Source organism: Sander vitreus, chromosome 15 (genome assembly GCF_031162955.1).
Source record: "Sander vitreus isolate 19-12246 chromosome 15, sanVit1, whole genome shotgun sequence".
Taxonomy (NCBI): domain Eukaryota; kingdom Metazoa; phylum Chordata; class Actinopteri; order Perciformes; family Percidae; genus Sander; species Sander vitreus.
The window spans coordinates 29,553,920-29,573,538 of record NC_135869.1 but is presented as its reverse complement, the minus strand read 5'-3'; the positions used below and the strand labels follow the sequence as shown (position 1 = coordinate 29,573,538).

At 42.7% G+C, this 19,619-nt stretch overlaps 1 protein-coding gene across 1 annotated transcript; it reads right to left on the bottom strand.

The window, feature by feature from the left end:
- Positions 1 to 2,853: 2,853 nt before the first annotated feature.
- Positions 2,854 to 18,600, bottom strand: LOC144530646 (chymotrypsin-like protease CTRL-1). The gene is made up of 6 exons (XM_078270303.1): positions 18,493 to 18,600; positions 9,955 to 9,975; positions 9,154 to 9,316; positions 8,715 to 8,986; positions 5,777 to 5,916; positions 2,854 to 3,415 (listed from the first exon to the last, which is right to left on the bottom strand). The coding sequence occupies exons 1-6, from the start codon at positions 18,542 to 18,544 to the stop codon at positions 3,167 to 3,169; spliced, it is 897 nt and encodes a 298-aa protein (XP_078126429.1). The 5' UTR covers positions 18,545 to 18,600; the 3' UTR covers positions 2,854 to 3,166.
- Between the last annotated feature and the right edge of the window lie 1,019 nt (positions 18,601 to 19,619).

Here is a 19,619-nt window from a genome sequence, read left to right as displayed (position 1 = left end):
TCCAATATAGTGTATTAATATCATATTTAATCATAAGTAGGCTATAATATTACTGGTGAAATGGTATTGAACCTATAATCTATAAAAGTACTAGACCTACTAATCCCATTCTGAGGCTGCAGCACCATCATTAACAGGATTATAATTCATAATCTTTTATTTCAAAGGGTGTAAGAGCCAGTTGTAGTTCTATTATTTTGACGGTAATCAAGGCACCTGGTGAGCAAAGTAATATCTGCTCTGGTTTGTGTGACTAAGAGAGGGGGGGAAGGGGGAAGTCTCATTTTTAGCTGACCGCTGTTTTCACGCTTGTTTTACGCTTTTCTAAATACTGTTTATGACTTTGTATGCCAGTAACACAATTATGGGATGTATTGGAAGCAGAACCTTGTTTGTGTTGGTGTAAATAAATGTGGAATCATTAAACTCATCTGGCAAGTTATTCCCCTGCTCAGCCTCTAAGTTTAGAGTCTCAGATTACCGCCTACAAGGGTTAACATCATTCACCTGCAGTCCTGTGGAACATCTTTTTAATGGCTCTTACTGGTTGGTGTCCTGGGAACATTACAACAACGTTTAAAACACGTTTCAGAGCGAGTCACACTCTTCTGACAGCTCTTCATATAGTGGCTTTACTAATATGCTCTGCATCACCAATGTTGTAAAGAAAACTGACGTTTGCAAAAAATGTAACGTGACGCAAAGACGATCTGCTGGAATGTAGAGCATGTTTACGATGGGTGACGTTACTGATATGAGGACGGATAAGCAGTGGTGTAGTCTAATGTCTTCTAATGGGTAGGCCCATACTGTACTACATATATATATATATATATATATATATATATATATATATATATATATATATATATATATATATATATATACTGTACCACATACGTACTACATAGCGCTACTCTTCCTCTCTGCCACACAGCTCTCCTCTTCCTCTATACCACACAGCCCTCCTCTTCCTCTCTACCACACAGCCCTCCTCTTCCTCTCTACCACACAGCCCTCCTCTTCCTCTCTACCACACAGCCCTCCTCTTCCTCTCTACCACACAGCCCTCCTCTTATTCTCTACCACAGCCATCCTCTTCCTCTCTACCACAGCCCTCCTCTTCCTCTCTCCCACAGCCCTCCTCTTCCTCTCTACCACAGCCCTCCTCCTTCTCTCTACCACAGCCCTCCTCTTCCTCTCTACCACACAGCCCTCCTCTTCCTCTCTACCACACAGCCCTCCTCTTCCTCTCTACCACACAGCCCTCCTCTTATTCTGTACCACAGCCCTCCTCTTCCTCTCTACCACAGCCTTCCTCTTCCTCTCTACCACAGCCCTCCTCTTCTTCTCTACCACAGCCCTCCTCTTCCTCTCTCCACCACACAGCCCTCCTCTTCCTCTCTCTACCACACAGCCCTCCTCTTCCTCTCTCCCACAGCCCTCCTCTTCCTCTCTACCACACAGCCCTCCTCTTCCTCTCTACCACACAGCCCTCCTCTTCCTCTCTACCACACAGCCCTCCTCTTACTCTCTACCACACAGCCCTCCTCTTCCTCTCTACCACAGCCCTCCTCTTCCTCTCTACCACAGCCCTCCTCTTCCTCTCTCTACCACAGCCCTCCTCTTACTCTCTCTACCACACAGCCCTCCTCTTCCTCTCTCTACCACACAGCCCTCCTCTTCCTCTCTCTACCACACAGCCCTCCTCTTCCTCTCTCTCACACAGCCTTCCTCTTCCTCTCTACCACACAGCCCTCCTCTTCCTCTCTACCACACAGCCCTCCTCTTCCTCTCTACCACACAGCCCTCCTCTTATTCTGTACCACAGCCCTCCTCTTCCTCTCTACCACAGCCCTCCTCTTCCTCTCTACCACAGCCCTCCTCTTCTTCTCTACCACAGCCCTCCTCTTCTCTCTCTACCACACAGCCCTCCTCTTCCTCTCTCTACCACACAGCCCTCCTCTTCCTCTCTACCACACAGCCCTCCTCTTCCTCTCTCCCACAGCCCTCCTCTTCCTCTCTCTCTCACACAGCCCTCCTCTTCCTCTCTACCACACAGCCTTCCTCTTCCTCTCTACCACAGCCCTCCTCTTCCTCTCTACCACACAGCCCTCCTCTTCCTCTCTACCACAGCCCTCCTCTTCCTCTCTACCACACAGCCTTCCTCTTCCTCTCTACCACAGCCCTCCTCTTCCTCTCTCACACAGCCCTCCTCTTCCTCTCTACCACACAGCCCTCCTCTTCCTCTCTACCACAGCCCTCCTCTTCCTCTCTACCACACAGCCCTCCTCTTCCTCTCTACCACACAGCCCTCCTCTTCCTCTCTCTCACACAGCCCTCCTCTTCCTCTCTACCACACAGCCCTCCTCTTCCTCTCTACCACAGCCCTCCTCTTCCTCTCTACCACACAGCCCTCCTCTTCCTCTCTACCACACAGCCCTCCTCTTCCTCTCTACCACACAGCCCTCCTCTTCCTCTCTACCACACAGCCCTCTCCAACCACAAACTGCATGTTCAAAATAGAAGGATATATATTTTAACATTTAATTCTGACATTATGATTGGTTTTACACTATGTGTTTAATTCAACTTTTATTAATAAATTAAGTTTCCACTGCAGATTATTTCTGCAACGATTAAACAATTTAACATTTTGATTAGCAATTGAAGTCATTTTGGAAGCAAAACACCCAAATATTCTCTGGTTCAGCTTCTCTAAATGTGAAGATTTGATGCTTTTCTTGGATTTAAATGATCATAAATTAATGAATACATCTCTTTTTGTCTATTTTTTGGTAACATTTTATAGATAAAATGATGTATTGATTAAGAAAATAATGTGCAGGTTGATTGGTAATGACAATAATCTTTAGTTGCAGCCCCAACCGAAAACACAACAAGACATCTTCCCATAATACAGAGGTTATAACATTATATACATTTAAAACCAAAACAAGTTGTAGCAGAAGAAAGAAAAGAGACTTTCTTAGGACTTTTTTTCCTCTACTTTCTGTCATTTTAAAGACAAAACAATTCATCAATTAATAGAGAAAATCATCAGCAGACACATCAAGTGTCTTGGTTGTTTTGCTTGTTTTAAGGAGAATCTCAATGGCTCATAAGACTGACTCTGTACTGGTGCGTTTGTCACCGTTAGACGTTGCTATGAAAGCACAAAGAGAGAGAAGAGAATAGGGAATAAGGACAGCAGCAGAGGAGCTGAGAGGGAAACCAGATGAGCGGTTCCAGATGTTGTCCCGTTGATCTGGTTGTTGATCCAGGAGTTGTACTGGGACACTCGGGTGTAGACTCCTGGGAGGTTGGGCTGAGCACAGTCTCTTCCAAAACTCACCACTCCGACTTGGACCCACGTAGAGCCGCTTTTAGTCACCAACGGGCCGCCAGAGTCCCCCTGAACAGGTCAGACAGGACGCTTAGAACACCAGCACACTGCAACTATACATTTACTAGAGTATTGTACATTTTGGAGGTGCTTTACTTGAGTATTTCCATGTACTGCTACTTTCTACTTTCACTCTACTACATTAGAGTCGTACGTACTCATGAACGGGTTCGTATGATATTGTGCGGAGTTCTGCACAAAAGTTCGTAATGTAACGAACTTTTAACTGTGGTTGATGAGTGTTTTAACTGTTGATGTTAATGTTCTCATGTTAAAGTAACATGTTTAGTGTCACTGTTCAGAGGCAGTAGTCAGGGCCAGGTTAGTGATGTTGAGTAAAACACTAAGAAGTGAAGTAAACATGTCAGTTTAGATCTAGATGCTGTGAGGCATGTAGACGCAGGAGATTATACACCTGTAGTTGGCTGACAGCTAAGGGGGGGGGGCTGTTGTTATTCTGCAAGGATGAAAGGAGTTCAGTTTAGAGTACGGGTCATATTTAGAGTTCACAGAGTTGTTTCTTTATTTTGGCGTTGGCTACGGCCCACAGTAGCCTGTGTTCAGGTCAGTAATAAAACTGCAGTAAACGTCTCACCAACTGCTAATTGAGGGCGAGACACTGGTGTCAGAAGTTAAAAGACGAATAAAGGCATCACCACGAGGCTTCCCAGGTACGATGGCAAGACTGAATGGGAGGCATTTCAGGCGTTTGTATAGACCATAGAAGTTAAAGACATCCAACTAGCAATGTGCCTTACTGGTGACGTCTCCCTCGAACCTGCCGCTGCTAAGCCCTGATGATAGAAGTGGTGCCATGGTGGGAGCTTTAAAGAGGAGGTTTAGACAATGTTTGGTGGCTAGCCTGCTCCACTCTGAGCTGTGCAGCAGACAGCAATGACCTGGGGAGCCACTGAGGGATCTGGCCAATGACATTGAGAGGCTGGTCTACCGCACCTATGCTCACATACCCTCGGCCATCCAAAGTGAATTAGCTCAGGACCACTTTTTTATAGACATGCTGCCGACCAACCTGCGGTTCCAGACCCTGCTGGCTCACCCCAAGTCTCTCCTGTAGGCTTTGGAGCTGGCTTTAGAGAGGGAGATGCTCTGTGCTGCACCCTTGGCAATGGACAGTTCACAGAAGGAGAGAGCTGTAAGTGGGACTAAGTTGGACACAGCAACTCCTGCCTGAGTGGAAGAAATAATGCAGCTGGTACGAGCTGCCACGCTGCGCGACGAGCAGTTCCCCAGATCACGCCGTCTGGTTTGCTGGGGATGCAGCCAGCCTGGTCCGACAGTGCACCCATGTCCCTAAAAGAAACCAGATGGGGTAGTGGCAGGGCTAGCTGGCACGTTGGATCGAGGAGCGGACCAGGTGCAAAATACAGAAATGCAGATGCACTGTCCTGCTACTGTGAGAAGAGGGAGACCATGGAGGTGAGCAGCAGCTAACAGAGGTGAAATGTGCAGCAGAGGGGCTATCAGCGGGCCAGGGACTGACAGCTATGGAGGTCACAGAGTTGGGGCGCTGAAATAAGGCCGGTGCTAACATGGGTGACATTGAAATGCCAACACACATGGGAGGAGGTCAGCATGTGTTCTCGAGCTACAAAGGGACTCTGGTTGATGTTTGACACTCTGTGTGACGGGGTGGTACCGAGGGGGTGGAAAGAACCAGCTGCGGGTGAGACACAGTGGCAGGTGGTGGTGCCAAGGAGTGCTCCAGGTGGTACATGGGGCACCTGGGTCTGGCCACTTCGGGGTCAGAAAGACGCTTCTCCGCCTCCGTCAGGGATTTCACTGGGGCCAGCATAAGCGGGACGTGGAAGAGTACTGCCCCCGCTGTGACAGCTGCACGGAGTGCAAAGGCCCCAAACACAGGTCTCATGCCCAGCTCCAACAGTTCCCGACAGAGTGTCCTATAAAGAGAGTGGGGATTGATGTTCTCGGTCCGTTCCCTCCCAGGGAGAGTTTAGCCAACAAAAAGTGACCGTCATGCTACAATGGCAGTTAAGTTTAGACACCAAAAAGACTAGTTAAGATTAGAAAAAAAGATTGTGGTTTGGATTAAAACACTCCCGGGACACAAACACCCATTTCTTGGATGAAAGTCCTGTGTTTTCTCCTTAACTTCTTTCGTAACATGAACTCCGTTCCCCGGCTTAACAGCCCTCAGACCAACCTCGTCCCTACAGGATCTTCACACTCTTTTACAGTGGTAACAGTAATAAATACATGGAATACATACAAATTACAGTGCTTTATTTTACGTAGCTATATGTACGTAAAACCTTGACTCTCTTTTAATCCGTGCAGATGTAAACGTGTTTGTTATCAGGTGTTGGAGCAGAGTTCTGCAGACAGACTCACCTGGCAGGAGTCCTTCCCTCCCGCACTCAGACCGGCACAGATCATGTTGCTTGTGATTGATCCATAAGCAGCGTTACACTGCGTGTTGGACACAACGGGAACGCTGACCTCCTGCAGCGTCTGAGGGAACGGAAGAGTAGCTGAAGATGAAGAAAAGAGATATTAATGTTGAGTTGTGTCACAGCCTGATTTATATATACCATATATAACGATTACGTTTTTTTGTTCCTCCCCTCTAATACGACCCACAGGAGTGTTTTTCTTCCTCATATCTAAACCAGAGAACGTAATGGTTGCAGTTTTTAACACGTCGATAACGTTGGGAAAACGGTAGCAGTTTGGTTAGGTTTAGGCAACAAAACTACTTGGCCAAGGTCAAGGTCAAGGTCAACTTTATTATCCTAAAAAAGGGAAATTCGGGTGGTCAAGGTGCACATACATAAAACATTTATAAAAACAGATACAAATATTAATATTGATATAAATATTCTATCTATCTATTCTATATTCTAGGCTATCTGCTGTCCTCCCTTGGGGTGGGGCATGGCTGTCCCATGGCATGTGGTCTGGCTACTGGGGTTCCTGCCTGCCTGCTGCTGGGGTCGGTGCATCGCGGTCGTGGCGTCCTGCTCTCACTAACTAACTAACTACATTCTGCGACAGGCTTATACACACACAGACACACACAGACACACACTCACACATAGACACATACACTTGCCCATAGACACACACACATACACACAGACACACAGACACACACACACACACACATTGACCCACACAGACACACACATAGACACACACTCACACATAGACACATACACTTGCCCATAGACACACACACATACACACACGCACACAGTCACACACAGTCTCACACACACACACATTCACCCACACATAGACACACACATTCACACATAGACACATACATAGACACACACTCACACATAGACATACACTTGCCCATAGACACACACATACACACACACACGCACATAGTCACACACAGTCTCACACACACACACATTCACCCACACATAGACACACACATTCACACATAGACACATACACTCACCCATAGACGCACACATATACACAGACACACATATAGACACACACACAAACACTTGACTTTTCCTCCCTCAGTTGTTTTCTTATATCAGCTGTTTATTGCTGTTGTTCGGCTGGCTGCCTCTTTGTCATTTTATGTTGTTTGTTTGTTTGTCTTTCTCCTGTCCCAAGTCCCCCATCCCCATTCTCTTGCAGGTGTGGTCCCTTCTCTGTGGTGTCTGTTTGTGTGGTGTTTGTGCCCCCCCTCCCCATTTCTGTCCCCCTGTCCAGCCCGGTGACAAATCATAACATAACTAAATAAATAATAAAACAGACAGGAGTATATTAAAACTCTCTTGTTAAAGTAAAATCTGTTTGGCACAACTAGGTAATCAGCTCCTCATACTGTATACCAAGCTACAGGGCAGGACAGGTTTAAAAAAACAAAAACAAAAGCACCTGTTGTGATGTCATGGATTGGGGGAGTGGCCTGAGGAGCAACAGGTTTGAAAAAGTTATTTTTAGACAGCACAGGTTCCTGCAGAAACTATAGTTGTTTTGCTGAGTCACAATCAGGATATTAACAAAACTGTCCTGGTTGAATCATACATTATGATATGATAAAGTTCATTGGAAACCATTTAATGCAGGTGGAAGAAGTACCCAAATCTTTTTGTGTCCTGCATTCAAAATAAGTAAAAGTATAAAAGTATTAGCATCAAAATATTCTTAAAGTACCAAAAGTAAAAGTATTAATTCTGCAGAATAATATTGGGTTCCAAAATGTAGTGGAGTAGAAGTATAAAGAAGCACTAACGTTAGACCCAGCAGCAGTGGGTCAGCGGACCGCTAACGTTAGACCCAGCAGCAGTGGGTCAGCGGACCGCTAACATTAGACCCAGCAGCAGTGGGTCAGCGGACCGCTAACATTAGACCCAGCAGCAGTGGGTCAGCGGACCGCTAAAGTTAAACCCAGCAGCAGTGGGTCAGCGGACCGCTAACGTTAGACCCAGCAGCAGTGGGTCAGCAGACCGCTAACGTTAAACCCAGCAGCAGTGGGTCAGCGGACCGCTAACGTTAGACCCAGCAGCAGTGGGTCAGCGGACCGCTAACGTTAGACCCAGCAGCAGTGGGTCAGCAGACCGCTAACGTTAGACCCAGCAGCAGTGGGTCAGCGGACCGCTAACGTTAGACCCAGCCCACTATTCAGCTCATTCTCTGTAACCGATGCAGCATAAAAGCACGGCAGAACAAGCAAGCCAACCAGCCGGTGTTAGTTGGCTAACGTTAGCTTGCTAACGCTGCCGTGGGCTTGATGTTAAGGGACAGCGGGCCAAGACTGATGGGAATGGGGATGGTGTTGGGAGGGTTGAACTGTATTATTTTCAGATTTGTCATTAATTTGGAGAAAGTTATGGGCAGTCAGACAACAGCCAGGCTTCTCGGATTGTTTGGTCTCAGTGTTGTCGATCGATAATGAAAACAGATTCAACAACTTCAGTTTATTGCTGTAAATAAGCGAACGTTTCTAAATGAGCCGCCATGTTGGTTTTGAAATCCAGGAGCAGACGGCCCAGGAGTGAAGCGTTCGCCCAATCAGATGCAGCCATCCCGGTTGTAGAAGGGTGAAGCCTGATTTATTTGCTTGTCAGTGGTCACTGAAGAGAAATTGATAACTGCAAGTGGACAGAACTTTAAGCGTCCAATGCTGGGAAGCGGGGCGATCAGTAAAAAAATGCCACAGTGGACACTTTAAAGATCTGAGCACTTCTCCCACACCTCTGCATTTTTTCTTCAGTGGTTCTGGACAACAAACAAACTACAAACTGAGTGAATCCATACGAGCATTCACTGTTAGTAAAACATTAAAAAATAAACTCACTGCCGTCACTTCGGATGTTTCCCCATCCGGTGACCCAGCAGGTTGTCCCGGCCGGGACCGTGCTGCCGGCCGCCGCCAGACACACTGGACGGATGTAGTTGGTGAAGGCAACAGGAGAGGACAGAAGCAACAAGGCGACGTCATTGTTATGTGTGTTAGGGTCATAGCCTGGATGTACGATGACCTGAGACAGCGACCAGGACACCTCGTTAGGATTTAGGGATTGTTGGTTGTCACGTCCGAGATAAACGGTTAAACCTGACGTGCTGGTGCTGAGAAACAGAGAGGACAACATGATTCATACAGAGGTGGAGGAAGCATAGATATATATATATATATATATATATATGTACAAATACATACGGATATCTTAAATATATGTATACGTTTTCTTTAAATGTACTTTAAATTCTGGTCATGTATCAGGATCAGAGCTCACCTGGAGAAGCAGTGAGCAGCACACAGGACCCACTGGCTGTTGATCAGGGAGCCTCCACAGAAATGTCCGTTGCTGTTGTGTAGACTGACCTGCCAAGGCCACGACCCTGGTGGAGCATTTACGCCTCCTACGATCCTGGTGTTGAGCGGTGCAATGCCACAAACTGCAGGGAAACGGTCAGAAATGCTTAGTATGCAGGAGGGAGACCAATAATGATGTCTTATTCAGAGGTTTTAGAGAATAGTTTGAATGAGGTGGCAACAAATCATGTCAAAAGTTAAACAACAAAGTTGTTGTTTTTTTCCACTTTCTTGCCGTGACTGAGCTGTTCAGATGGATATCAATGTTAAAAGGATAGTTTGGATGTTTTAAAGTTATTGTTGTAGTATGCCGCCTTTACGACGGGGAACTGAAGCCATTATCTCTGCTCTCTTCAAAGCCACCACAATCCTTTGACAAAAACAGTGATTTTACCTTGCAGAACATCGGGAGTTGCTGCTCTACCGCTGCCTCCATCAGTTAGTTTGTTAGTTATTGTGAGACTTTTGTGAATCTGAACTAACCCTTTAAAACACCAACGTCACATTAAATAATTTTGTGGTTTGTGGGGAAAATGCAAAGGCATTAATAAAAACTTTAAAATTATGGTTCTATTCACTGTTAGTCTCGTTTGCTGTTACAGGTCATTTATGATCATCAGATGGAACATTACACAGTTTCAGAAACATTAAAAAGTTACATATAGTTACTGTTGAGTGTGAACAGTGTGTAATCTCTGCAGAGTTTAAGAACATGACTCACCATCTGACTGTGCCTTGCTTCCTGTAGGAGAGACAAAGAACACACAATACATTTAGTTGTTGTAATCAGTTGTGTCATTTACTCAGAAGCAAATCTAAGCTCCATTTCCAGGAAGTTGTTTTAAGAAACTTGAAACCACTGTGTGCATTGTGTCCTGGTATTTGTGGTATGAGGTAAAACAAAAGACAACAAACAGAAAAGCTGAATAGAGCTCAACAGTCCCGCCCCTCCTCTGAGAGACCTCGGGTTCCGGAAGTAAATTTCCCGTCATTTCTCCCATTGACGTCTGGAAAAATCTGTATATGAAGAGTTTTAGACCATGCCTTAGGCTAACCAGATGGTACGTGACTCATAAGCATACAACGTATCATTTCAAGTAAAAAAACGAACAGAAAATCCCCAAAAAGTCAAAGCTTCAAGATTGTGTACATATCGTCATCTCAGAGTGAAGGAACTACTCCTCCCATAAACCACCGCGCACCACTGAATAAAAGAAGCTACATTAGTTTAGCTAACAGCTAATTGGGCTAACCGCTAGCTGAGACAGCATGTAATAACTTTAAAAGACCCTCAAAATAAAACCTGAAAATAACCGTTAACATATATATAACGGCTGTTACGTCAGCTGTAGACGGCTTTACCCAGTGTTAAGTTTGAGTTAACGTTATTTTAGACTGAATCAAGTTGTCAGCTAGCGTTTAGCCCAATTAGCTGTTAGCTAAACTAACGTTAGCTTCCCGGCAGAGGCTAACGGCAGAAGCGTGGAACAGATCGTGATTCGTGCAGTGTCATAAATCCTTGTGACGGATCGTGCAGGCAGCACAGATCGGGTACTGACACCCCCCCTCCTCACCAGCATGAGTTCCACCAATCAGAGGCATCACTGTGGGATTGTCGGATTGTTCAGGATTGTGGGTAATGAAGTACTTATCCAAGACATCGCGAATAAAAGACATCTCAAAACAAGGGTAGTGCCCCATGATTTGTGGCGTCTATATGAGCATATACAATCACTGAGTCACGTCGTAGCTGGTTTTAAGTCTAGCATCGACGGTTAGCATTTTATGGCTTATATTTGTCAATGGAGAAATTGCATTGTATTTTTACTTCCGGAACCTGCTGTGGGCGGGACTGTTGAGCTCTATTGAGCAATGGTGTCATAAAGAAGTACTACACTACCCACAATCCTAGGAGTAACAGCGACATCTCTGCTTGGCGGAGCTCACTGTTACCATGGAAATGTTTACCGAGCCAACGAACAACAGTCTTTGCCCCTTTTTTTTGGCGTTTTCAAAATGTTTTTTGCGCCGAACCAAATGTTTAATGGTTACGATTCATCTCGGAGCTGCTCGGTTCCAGGCTTCAATCTCTTTTATATAAGCATTTAATGAAACGTCAACGGAGATATTGAACGGGGAAAATAGGCTGGTTCAAGATGAGCCAGGCCGGAGCAGAAATCGACCACCGGCGATCGCCGCCAAAGATCCTTTATTCTAAAGATAGCGCCTTTCCAGCAGCGCCATTGGTATGAAACGGTCCTCACTTCCTGTCTCCTAAAGGGGCGTGGCCTCGTTTGGACGTGTAGTGAACGTCGTGTGGATGAGTGAAAAGTTATATTTAAATAATGTATTATGTTCTTTTGCTAACGTTAGATATTTACACAGCTAAAAGACATATTTAGCATCATGGAGATTAGTTTTATTAGGGCATTCACGTATGTTAGCTGATGTTAGCTTCTCTGTGTGGCAGATCTCACGAGAGTTTGGTCCTGAGACAGAAACACGTCTCAGACAAAGTTACTTTTCTCCTGATGTGTCCGTCTGAAAAATGCCATTTTAGTGTCACAATGTTCTGGAGATATATGGCTTGTTGAGGTATGGCTCCAATATTTACTTTGGTGACTACGGGGCGAAAGGATCGCTCATAATCTGTGTTCACGTACACTTCTCTCCCGTCTCCTAAAGAGGCGTGGTCGTGGCCGAGCCCACGTGACGCAGATACAGGAAAGTACTCTGAGTTGGAGCGTCTCGGTTCTAAACCGTCTCTGTCGCCGACCAAAGCATGCCGGTTAGATTTGTGTCCGACTTGATCCTGACTTGCTCGGACATCATGCACACGTAGGGTTGCCACCTTTCATGCAGAAAAATAAAGGATGCCAAAGATATTTTTCTGAAAACAACGTTGATTTCATACAGACTTGTGGCTTCTACAGCAACGGGACACACTATTTTATTTTGAAATATGGGACGATTCCGTATTTTAAGGGGCGGGTGGCAACCTTATGCACACGTGGGCAACGATAACCTCACGAGATCAAGGCGGCCGCAGGTTTTGAGAGTGAGGCAGCGTGGTTGCTTTCCACAGACTGCAAAACCCAGGGGCATGATGGGATACGTCTGGCGTTCAGCTGATCAAGATACTTGGTGTGCTTTCTTTGCCCTTAGCTCTTTTTACTTGACTCAAAGAGTCTGCACAAGAATTCCCATGTGCCTGGACTGTTTGGTGTATGCATCGTGAATCTTGATCTAACAGCTGATTGGTTCCGAAACGACCCAACATAATGACGTTTATATACACTTTTTGAGGGATTTTAATTGCTTTTTGTCTGATTTAAAGGCTTATTCTGTACAGAACACATGTTGTGTGGCTGATAGTTACGTTTAGAAGTCACAGAGACTAAATCCGTTCAGATTACAGATCATAGAATAGAATAGATCTTTATTGACATTGTTTTTAACGACAAAACACAGTTTAGCAGCTCCCAATATGACAGTTAAATTACAGACAAACAGAAAATTTAAATGGTAAAACAGAACAATCAAGCTAAATAAACATGATGAGGTGGCACTATATACTTAATCTTATTGCACTTCCAGTTTTTGGAGGGTTATTTCATAAGTATTTATAGAGGGAGGAGGTGGAGAGAAGGGTTTGTGCTTTTGACTGCCTGCTGCTGTTTTTTTCGTCTGTTGGTTCTGGATCTGATTGTCCTGTCCAGGGGTGTCAGACTAGGGGTGGAAATGGGACTCAGTACCTAGGGCCCTCATGTGAGGAGGGCCCAAAAAGATGCATAGAATGAATAGCTGCTGATGCTGGGAGGGGCCCATAGAGAATGCCTTTCTACAGGGCCCAGCATGTGGTGCTACGCCCCTGGTCCTGTCTACATCATCTACAGTCTGTTAACATCAGCAACAGATCGCCTGTAGAGAATTTTGAGTTTCCCACAGTTTCCCCTCTGTTTCCAGTCATTATGCTAAGTTAAGCTAACCAGCTGCTGGCTGTAGCTTCATGTTTACCGTGTACAGACGTGAGAGTGGAGTCATTCAGACTCTCTACAAGGAATCAATAAGTGTGTTTCCCCAGATGTCGAACGATTCCTTTAAAGCCGAGCCTCTTATTTATTTAACATCAGTATGAGTCCTTTGTGAAAACAAATGGTTCACAATAGCTGAGATCCTTTTCTTAAAGGGTAACTACCGTTTTTTTCAACCTGGAATAATAGGTAATTATCTCCACTTAAGTTTCTGTGTGAGAAAGTCACCAGATGCCCCGATCTTCTGAACATAGTCATACTGAGAGATCCAGAGAGAGTTGTGTGGAGATGATAGTATTAATTAGCTAGCAACTCATTTGGTAATGGCTTGAATGTAACGGATGTTCATTAATATTAAAAATAATTACATACTAAAGCTTTAAGTAACTAAAGTAGAAACCTACAAGACAAATGTTTGTTTTATACTTTCTCTTTTTTTGAACGTATTTCTTATAGGTATAGCCACCTTCTGCTGTAGTTATTTAGCAAAACACATATAAAAATATAGGCTAATTCACAGAAACAAAGGTGACAGCAATTAATTTGTTGTGAGAACAATGAGACCAGTGAGTCAGCGGGACTTTATTCACCCAGAGTCAAACTGGCTCTTCTGGTTCTGCATGTTGACTGAAACCGATTGACAGTGTTGGGGAGTAACGGAGTACATGTACCGGCGTTACGTATTCAGAATACAAACTATGAGTACCTGTACTCCGTTACAGTCACTATGTAAACAGCTGGTATTTAGATTACAGTTACATTGTTGAAATCAATGGATTACATGACGATACTTCTCTGTTTCACGGGTTTATTCACTCTCGCAACGCCAAGCATTTCCCAGAAGCCCCAATATGAAAATGAAAAAGTGAGCTATTGATCAGTGATAGAGGTAAAGAAAGAGCCAGAACAACAGAGCCAGGGCAGGAATGGTTTCTATCTGGGAAATTCAAACAGCATTTCACATTAAATAAAGAGAAGGGAGAAGGAAATATAACGGTGCAGTGCAGCTTCTGCTGCCAGCAATCAGCCTCCTTTCAGCGTCCAGATTCCTCCACCTCCAACCTGAAGAAGCATCTTAAAGTACGTTATTTTATCCAGGCGTAGTCGTCTGCTGTAGTGTTACTGCTCACCTTGCTGTTTTATAGCTGACGTGTGACTTTACATTCTCCTACGTGCTGATTTACTAGCCCCAGAGCCGTTGAAAGACTCGCCCCGTTTGACATGTTAGCTAACGTTAGCTAAGATTAGCTCGTGGTAGCTTAGACTGCGGTTAGATTTTTGTAGTTTGCAGTTCAGGACTACAAATACAACAACCTATCTGCTTGTTTAGGTCCACATTCAGCCAGTTGGACCAGAAGAACACACCAGAACAGGCCTGTTTAGTAAGCTGGATGTGATGGCCGTATTCCTACTTATAACATGCAATTTAACGTATTCTGAATACTTGGATTAATACGTTACAAATTACATTTTTGGGCATGTATTCTGTATTCTGTAACGGAATAAGTTTTGAAAGTGTCCTTCCCAACACTGCCGAGTGATAACAGAATAAATGTGACACTTATCTTTTATATTTTGTTTAATATTAAAAATGTCATTCAGTACGTTCCTCGGCTCTTTTATAAATAAAGAAAAGCCTGTTCGCACAGGAAAAACTCCAGTAAAATGCCACTGTTATTGTTATGACATGACACTATAATTATTATGACATGACACTATTATGGTTATGACATGCCACTGTCATTGTTATGCCATGCCACTGTCATTGTTATGCCATGCCACTGTCATTGTTATGACATGCCACTGTCATTGTTATGACATGCCACCTGTCATTGTTATGACATGCCACTGTCATTGTTATGACATGCCACCTGTCATTGTTATGACTCATTTAGAAGTGTCCCAGCTAATCCTGCCTTGTAACTGACTGACGGTGGAGAAACAGCCTTTCTTTTACTGTCTATGGAGCTAGCTAGCTGACATGATCTACATCTGAGCTACTGAGCATGTGCCAGTGCAATCAAAGATAGTACAGAAGAAGAAAAGAGGTCTCACTCTGTAGCTAAAACAGAGACCAGCTGAAAAGAGGATCTGCAGCAGTGAGAGAGAGCTGTGCAGTACAACAACAATATGGTGTTTTTTGAAAATTAAACCATGTAAACCTGTTCTGGTACAACCTTAAAATACAATTATGAACCTGAAAATGAGCAGAATATGGGTGCTTTAATTAAATATAAATACAGTGGAAAACTAAAATACAGCTGTGTCATTTCACTAAGGACTGTTGATTTTTGCCTAAGTTGTTAGCATTATAAGTATGTCAGATAAGATATTCTGCAACGTATAGTAGGAACTTCCACATTTGTATGTATAAATTAGGTTGAGAATTACAGAGTTATATTAAGGAAATGGCATTCAGAGGAGTTCAGCTCACTTATTATTGCAACCTTGACAACTAGAGTGGCAATGCAAATCTTTCTGTTTGAATGTATGTGTATGAATGTATATATGTGGTTTAATTTAGTCATTTTCTGTAAACTGTTTTACTAGGACAGAATCTAAAAGTATGAATCAAAAAAAAGATAGTGATCTTTGGTATGTTACATAAACTACCAAAGAAAGGTCTTAAAATATTAATATATGCAGTCTCAGGAATAAATTGAGTGATTTAACAGATATACTGCAACCAAATAACTTCACATATTGGCAGTGTCTGAAACTCATTTAGACTCTACATTTGATGATGCAACTTTAATGATTGATGGATACAGCATTTTTAGGAACGATAGGAATGCTAGTGCTAATAGCTAGTTGCTAACATCATATGCCTGTCAAAGTGATGCCAGATTTAATGTATTCTAGTATTGGAGTAATTTGGATTAAAAGTTAGTCTGAAACATCTTAAGACAATACTCATAGCATGCTGTTACAGACCTCCAAATGCTAATAGTGAGTATTTGGACAAAATATGTGATATGCTAGATCATGCTAGTAGTATGAATCTTGAAACTTACTTAATGGGTGACTTCAACATAGATTGGAATTATTGGACTGTCCTAGGAAAAGCAAATTAATGAGCACAGCAACGGCATGTGGATTATCACAGGTAGTTAATAAACCGACTAGAATATGTATAAAAAGGGATGGCACTCAATCAGCTTCCTGTATTGATCATATGTTTATAACTAGACTAGAACTTTGCTCATATTGCTTATCTGTGCCAGTTGGTTGTAGTGACCATAATCTTATTGCAATTGTAAGGAAAACAAAAGTTCCTAAATCGGGTCCAAAAGTAATAATGAAAAAAGTCATTGAGAAGATTCAATCAATTACAATATGAAGATGATGTCAGAAATGCAAATTGGTCCGAGGTATTTCTACAAAAGGATCCAGAGACCAGATCCATTTCAGCTTTTTGATCAAACTTTAATGACAATTGTAGAAAATCATGCACCAATAAAAAGGTTTACTGTTTGAACTGTCAGCTAAGGGGTTAGGGGTTACTAACCCTGCTGTTAGGGTTAGGGGTTACTAACCCTGCTGTTAGGGTTAGGGGTTACTAACCCTGCTGTTAGGGTTAGGGGTTAGTAACCCTGCGGTTAGGGTTAGGGGTTACTAACCCTGCAGTTAGGGTTAGGGGTTACTAACCCTGCTGTTAGGGTTAGGGGTTACTAACCCTGCTGTTAGGGTTAGGGTTACTAACCCTGCTGTTAGGGTTAGGGGGTTACTAACCCTGCTGTTAGGGTTAGGGTTAGGGGTTACTAACCCTGCTTTTAGGGTTAGGGGTTACTAACCCTGCTGTTAGCTGTCACTAACCCTAACCCGTGGTTACATCAAGAATTAAAGATCTTCTGACAGAGAGATCTAGCTAAACCAGCAGCAATCATATCTGGATTCAAAAATTAAATTAAAAGATGAACTAACACATGATAGTAAACAATTATGGAATACATTGAATAATATATTAAGAGGAAATAATAAATCAACTCCAGCTTATTTAGAAAATGAAGGTGAATTGTTTGAGTGATATAGCGAATCATCTCAACGACTATTTCATAAATAAAATAAATCATCTTAAAAATCACACAAGACAGATTTATGAAATACATTGATAATTAAGATGATGGAAGGTAAAACTAAAATGGATTCTGATGAATTATAAAAACAAACCCCCTGGTGTTGACTATCTTTAATATCAGTTGCTAAAGCCAATAGTTTCAATCATTGCTCCTACTATTGCTCATATAATTAATATGTGTTTTATGGAAAATATGTAAAGTTGTGCCAATATCTAAAAATAAGAAAATGCCTTTCTCTGGCTCAAACAGTAGACCAATAAGTTTATTACCAATTCTTGGTAAAATAATGGAAAGAATTGTTCATGAACAGATTCAGTCTTATTTTTTAAATAATGATTTAATTTCTAATTTTCAGCATGCATATAGAGGAAACCACTCAACAGCCCTGGTTTTAGAAATATTACCTTCAAAGATATTTCAATATTTAATATCAATTTAGAGAGATTCTGTCATAGGGCTTTTCGTTATATCTTTTTTTTTTTTTTTAAATCTATTCGGGGTAGCGTAATCTTTTCAACTTCATTTATATTATTTATTTATTTGTGTGTGATTAATTGCGTTAATTGTAAAATATGATTTGTATTTTCAAATGTTGTGTAATCTGAATAATGTCTTGTGCGTATGGTGTGTAATGTGATGTAAATTGTATCGTCACATGATAGATTGTAGGATCCCAGGAAGAATAGCCTTTAGCTTATGGGATCCAAATACAACAAACACACTAAATATACGCATGTGATGATGAAATCAAACTTCATGACAGGTTCAAATTGTTTCACTTTACTTGAGGTCAAGGAAAAATATTCATGACACAATTATAATGCTCTCATGTCAGCCGATGTAAAAACCAACCTCGAAATGACAGTTTGATGTGATGTTAACACATAAAGCTAAGTAGTTTATTAAAGTTTGATAATTGGGCCTGTCATGACATATTTATGACACGTTATGTTGTATTGTTTAATGTCAAGTTGTCATGACAAAGACATCTCGGACAATGCTAACTTTGCATTAAAAGTTTCATAATTCGATCATGAACACTCAAATAAAGTGTCTGAATTTTCCATTATTGCACAAAAATACAACAATCTATTTAGATTTCCTTTCATAATAAATCCAGATTATTACCAGGACGGAGACACTGACCTGCAGTTAAAACCAGGAGAACGACAGCACAAACCAGCAGCTTCCCCTCCATGATGTCAATCTTTGAAAGATTTCAGGACACAGTAAACCTGTAATCATTACAAGAGCTGAGCATGCAGGCGGGAAGAAGAAGGCGTGACTCTAACTCAGGTGCTCTGTGCTGCTGTCGTGTCCTGTATCGGGTAACACCTCACATACTGTATCACACATGCCCTGTGTTCTGTACAAACACACCCTGCTGCCATCAGGGCCTGACTCAGACATTTATTGGGCCCCTGAGTGTTGCTTTGCTGCTTAAGTAGTCACTAATTGAAAGACCCTCCTCCACAGCGCTGCGGAGAATCGGAGCAATCCCAGAAGTGGAACGTCATTATGTAACGAACATGTTCCACCAAAACAAGTTCCTTCCAAATGTTATTTTGCAGCGGCACCGTGGCTTGGTCCGGAGCTTAGCACCGCCCACGATGATTGTGATTGGTTTAAAGAGATACCAATGCCAACCTTGACAGTGTATGCATGAAAGTGATGTTCATATGACAGAGGAATCAACATTTTTCCACAAAAGATCCACTAGGTCACCTAGTTATGAGGGTAAAAGTACTCACATATTTTACTAAAGGCAAGGCAACTTTATTTGTAGGGCACATTTAGCAACAAGGCAATTCAAAGTGCTTTACATCAAAATTAAAAGAATAAAACAGCAAGTTACAGTGCAGTGTAAGAAAGGAACAGTTACTTGATTTATTGGAAGGCAGCGTCAAACAGAAAAGTCTTCAGCCTTGAACCGAGGAGACTGTCCTTCCCCAAAATAACGCTCCCATAGCTTGTTTTTCCAAGCAGCAATTACGACTCATAATCACGTTATGTAAAATACTTACCAACAATTTACTACTAATAACTTAAATAAAAAGAGGAAGAATTTCATTTTTTACTGTGGACACGTGTGTGAGGAGGATGTCAAATCCTTTAAAGTTTTATTGTTTTACAACTTTGGATCCAAATTCAAGGCTTTGTAACAACGATCTGACTTTACTCAGACGTCACAGCTTCCTGCTGCTCTGTTTCTTAAAGGCCAAACGTTAAATCAACTTTGACTAACAAAACCAACCCTCATATTTCCATGTGAG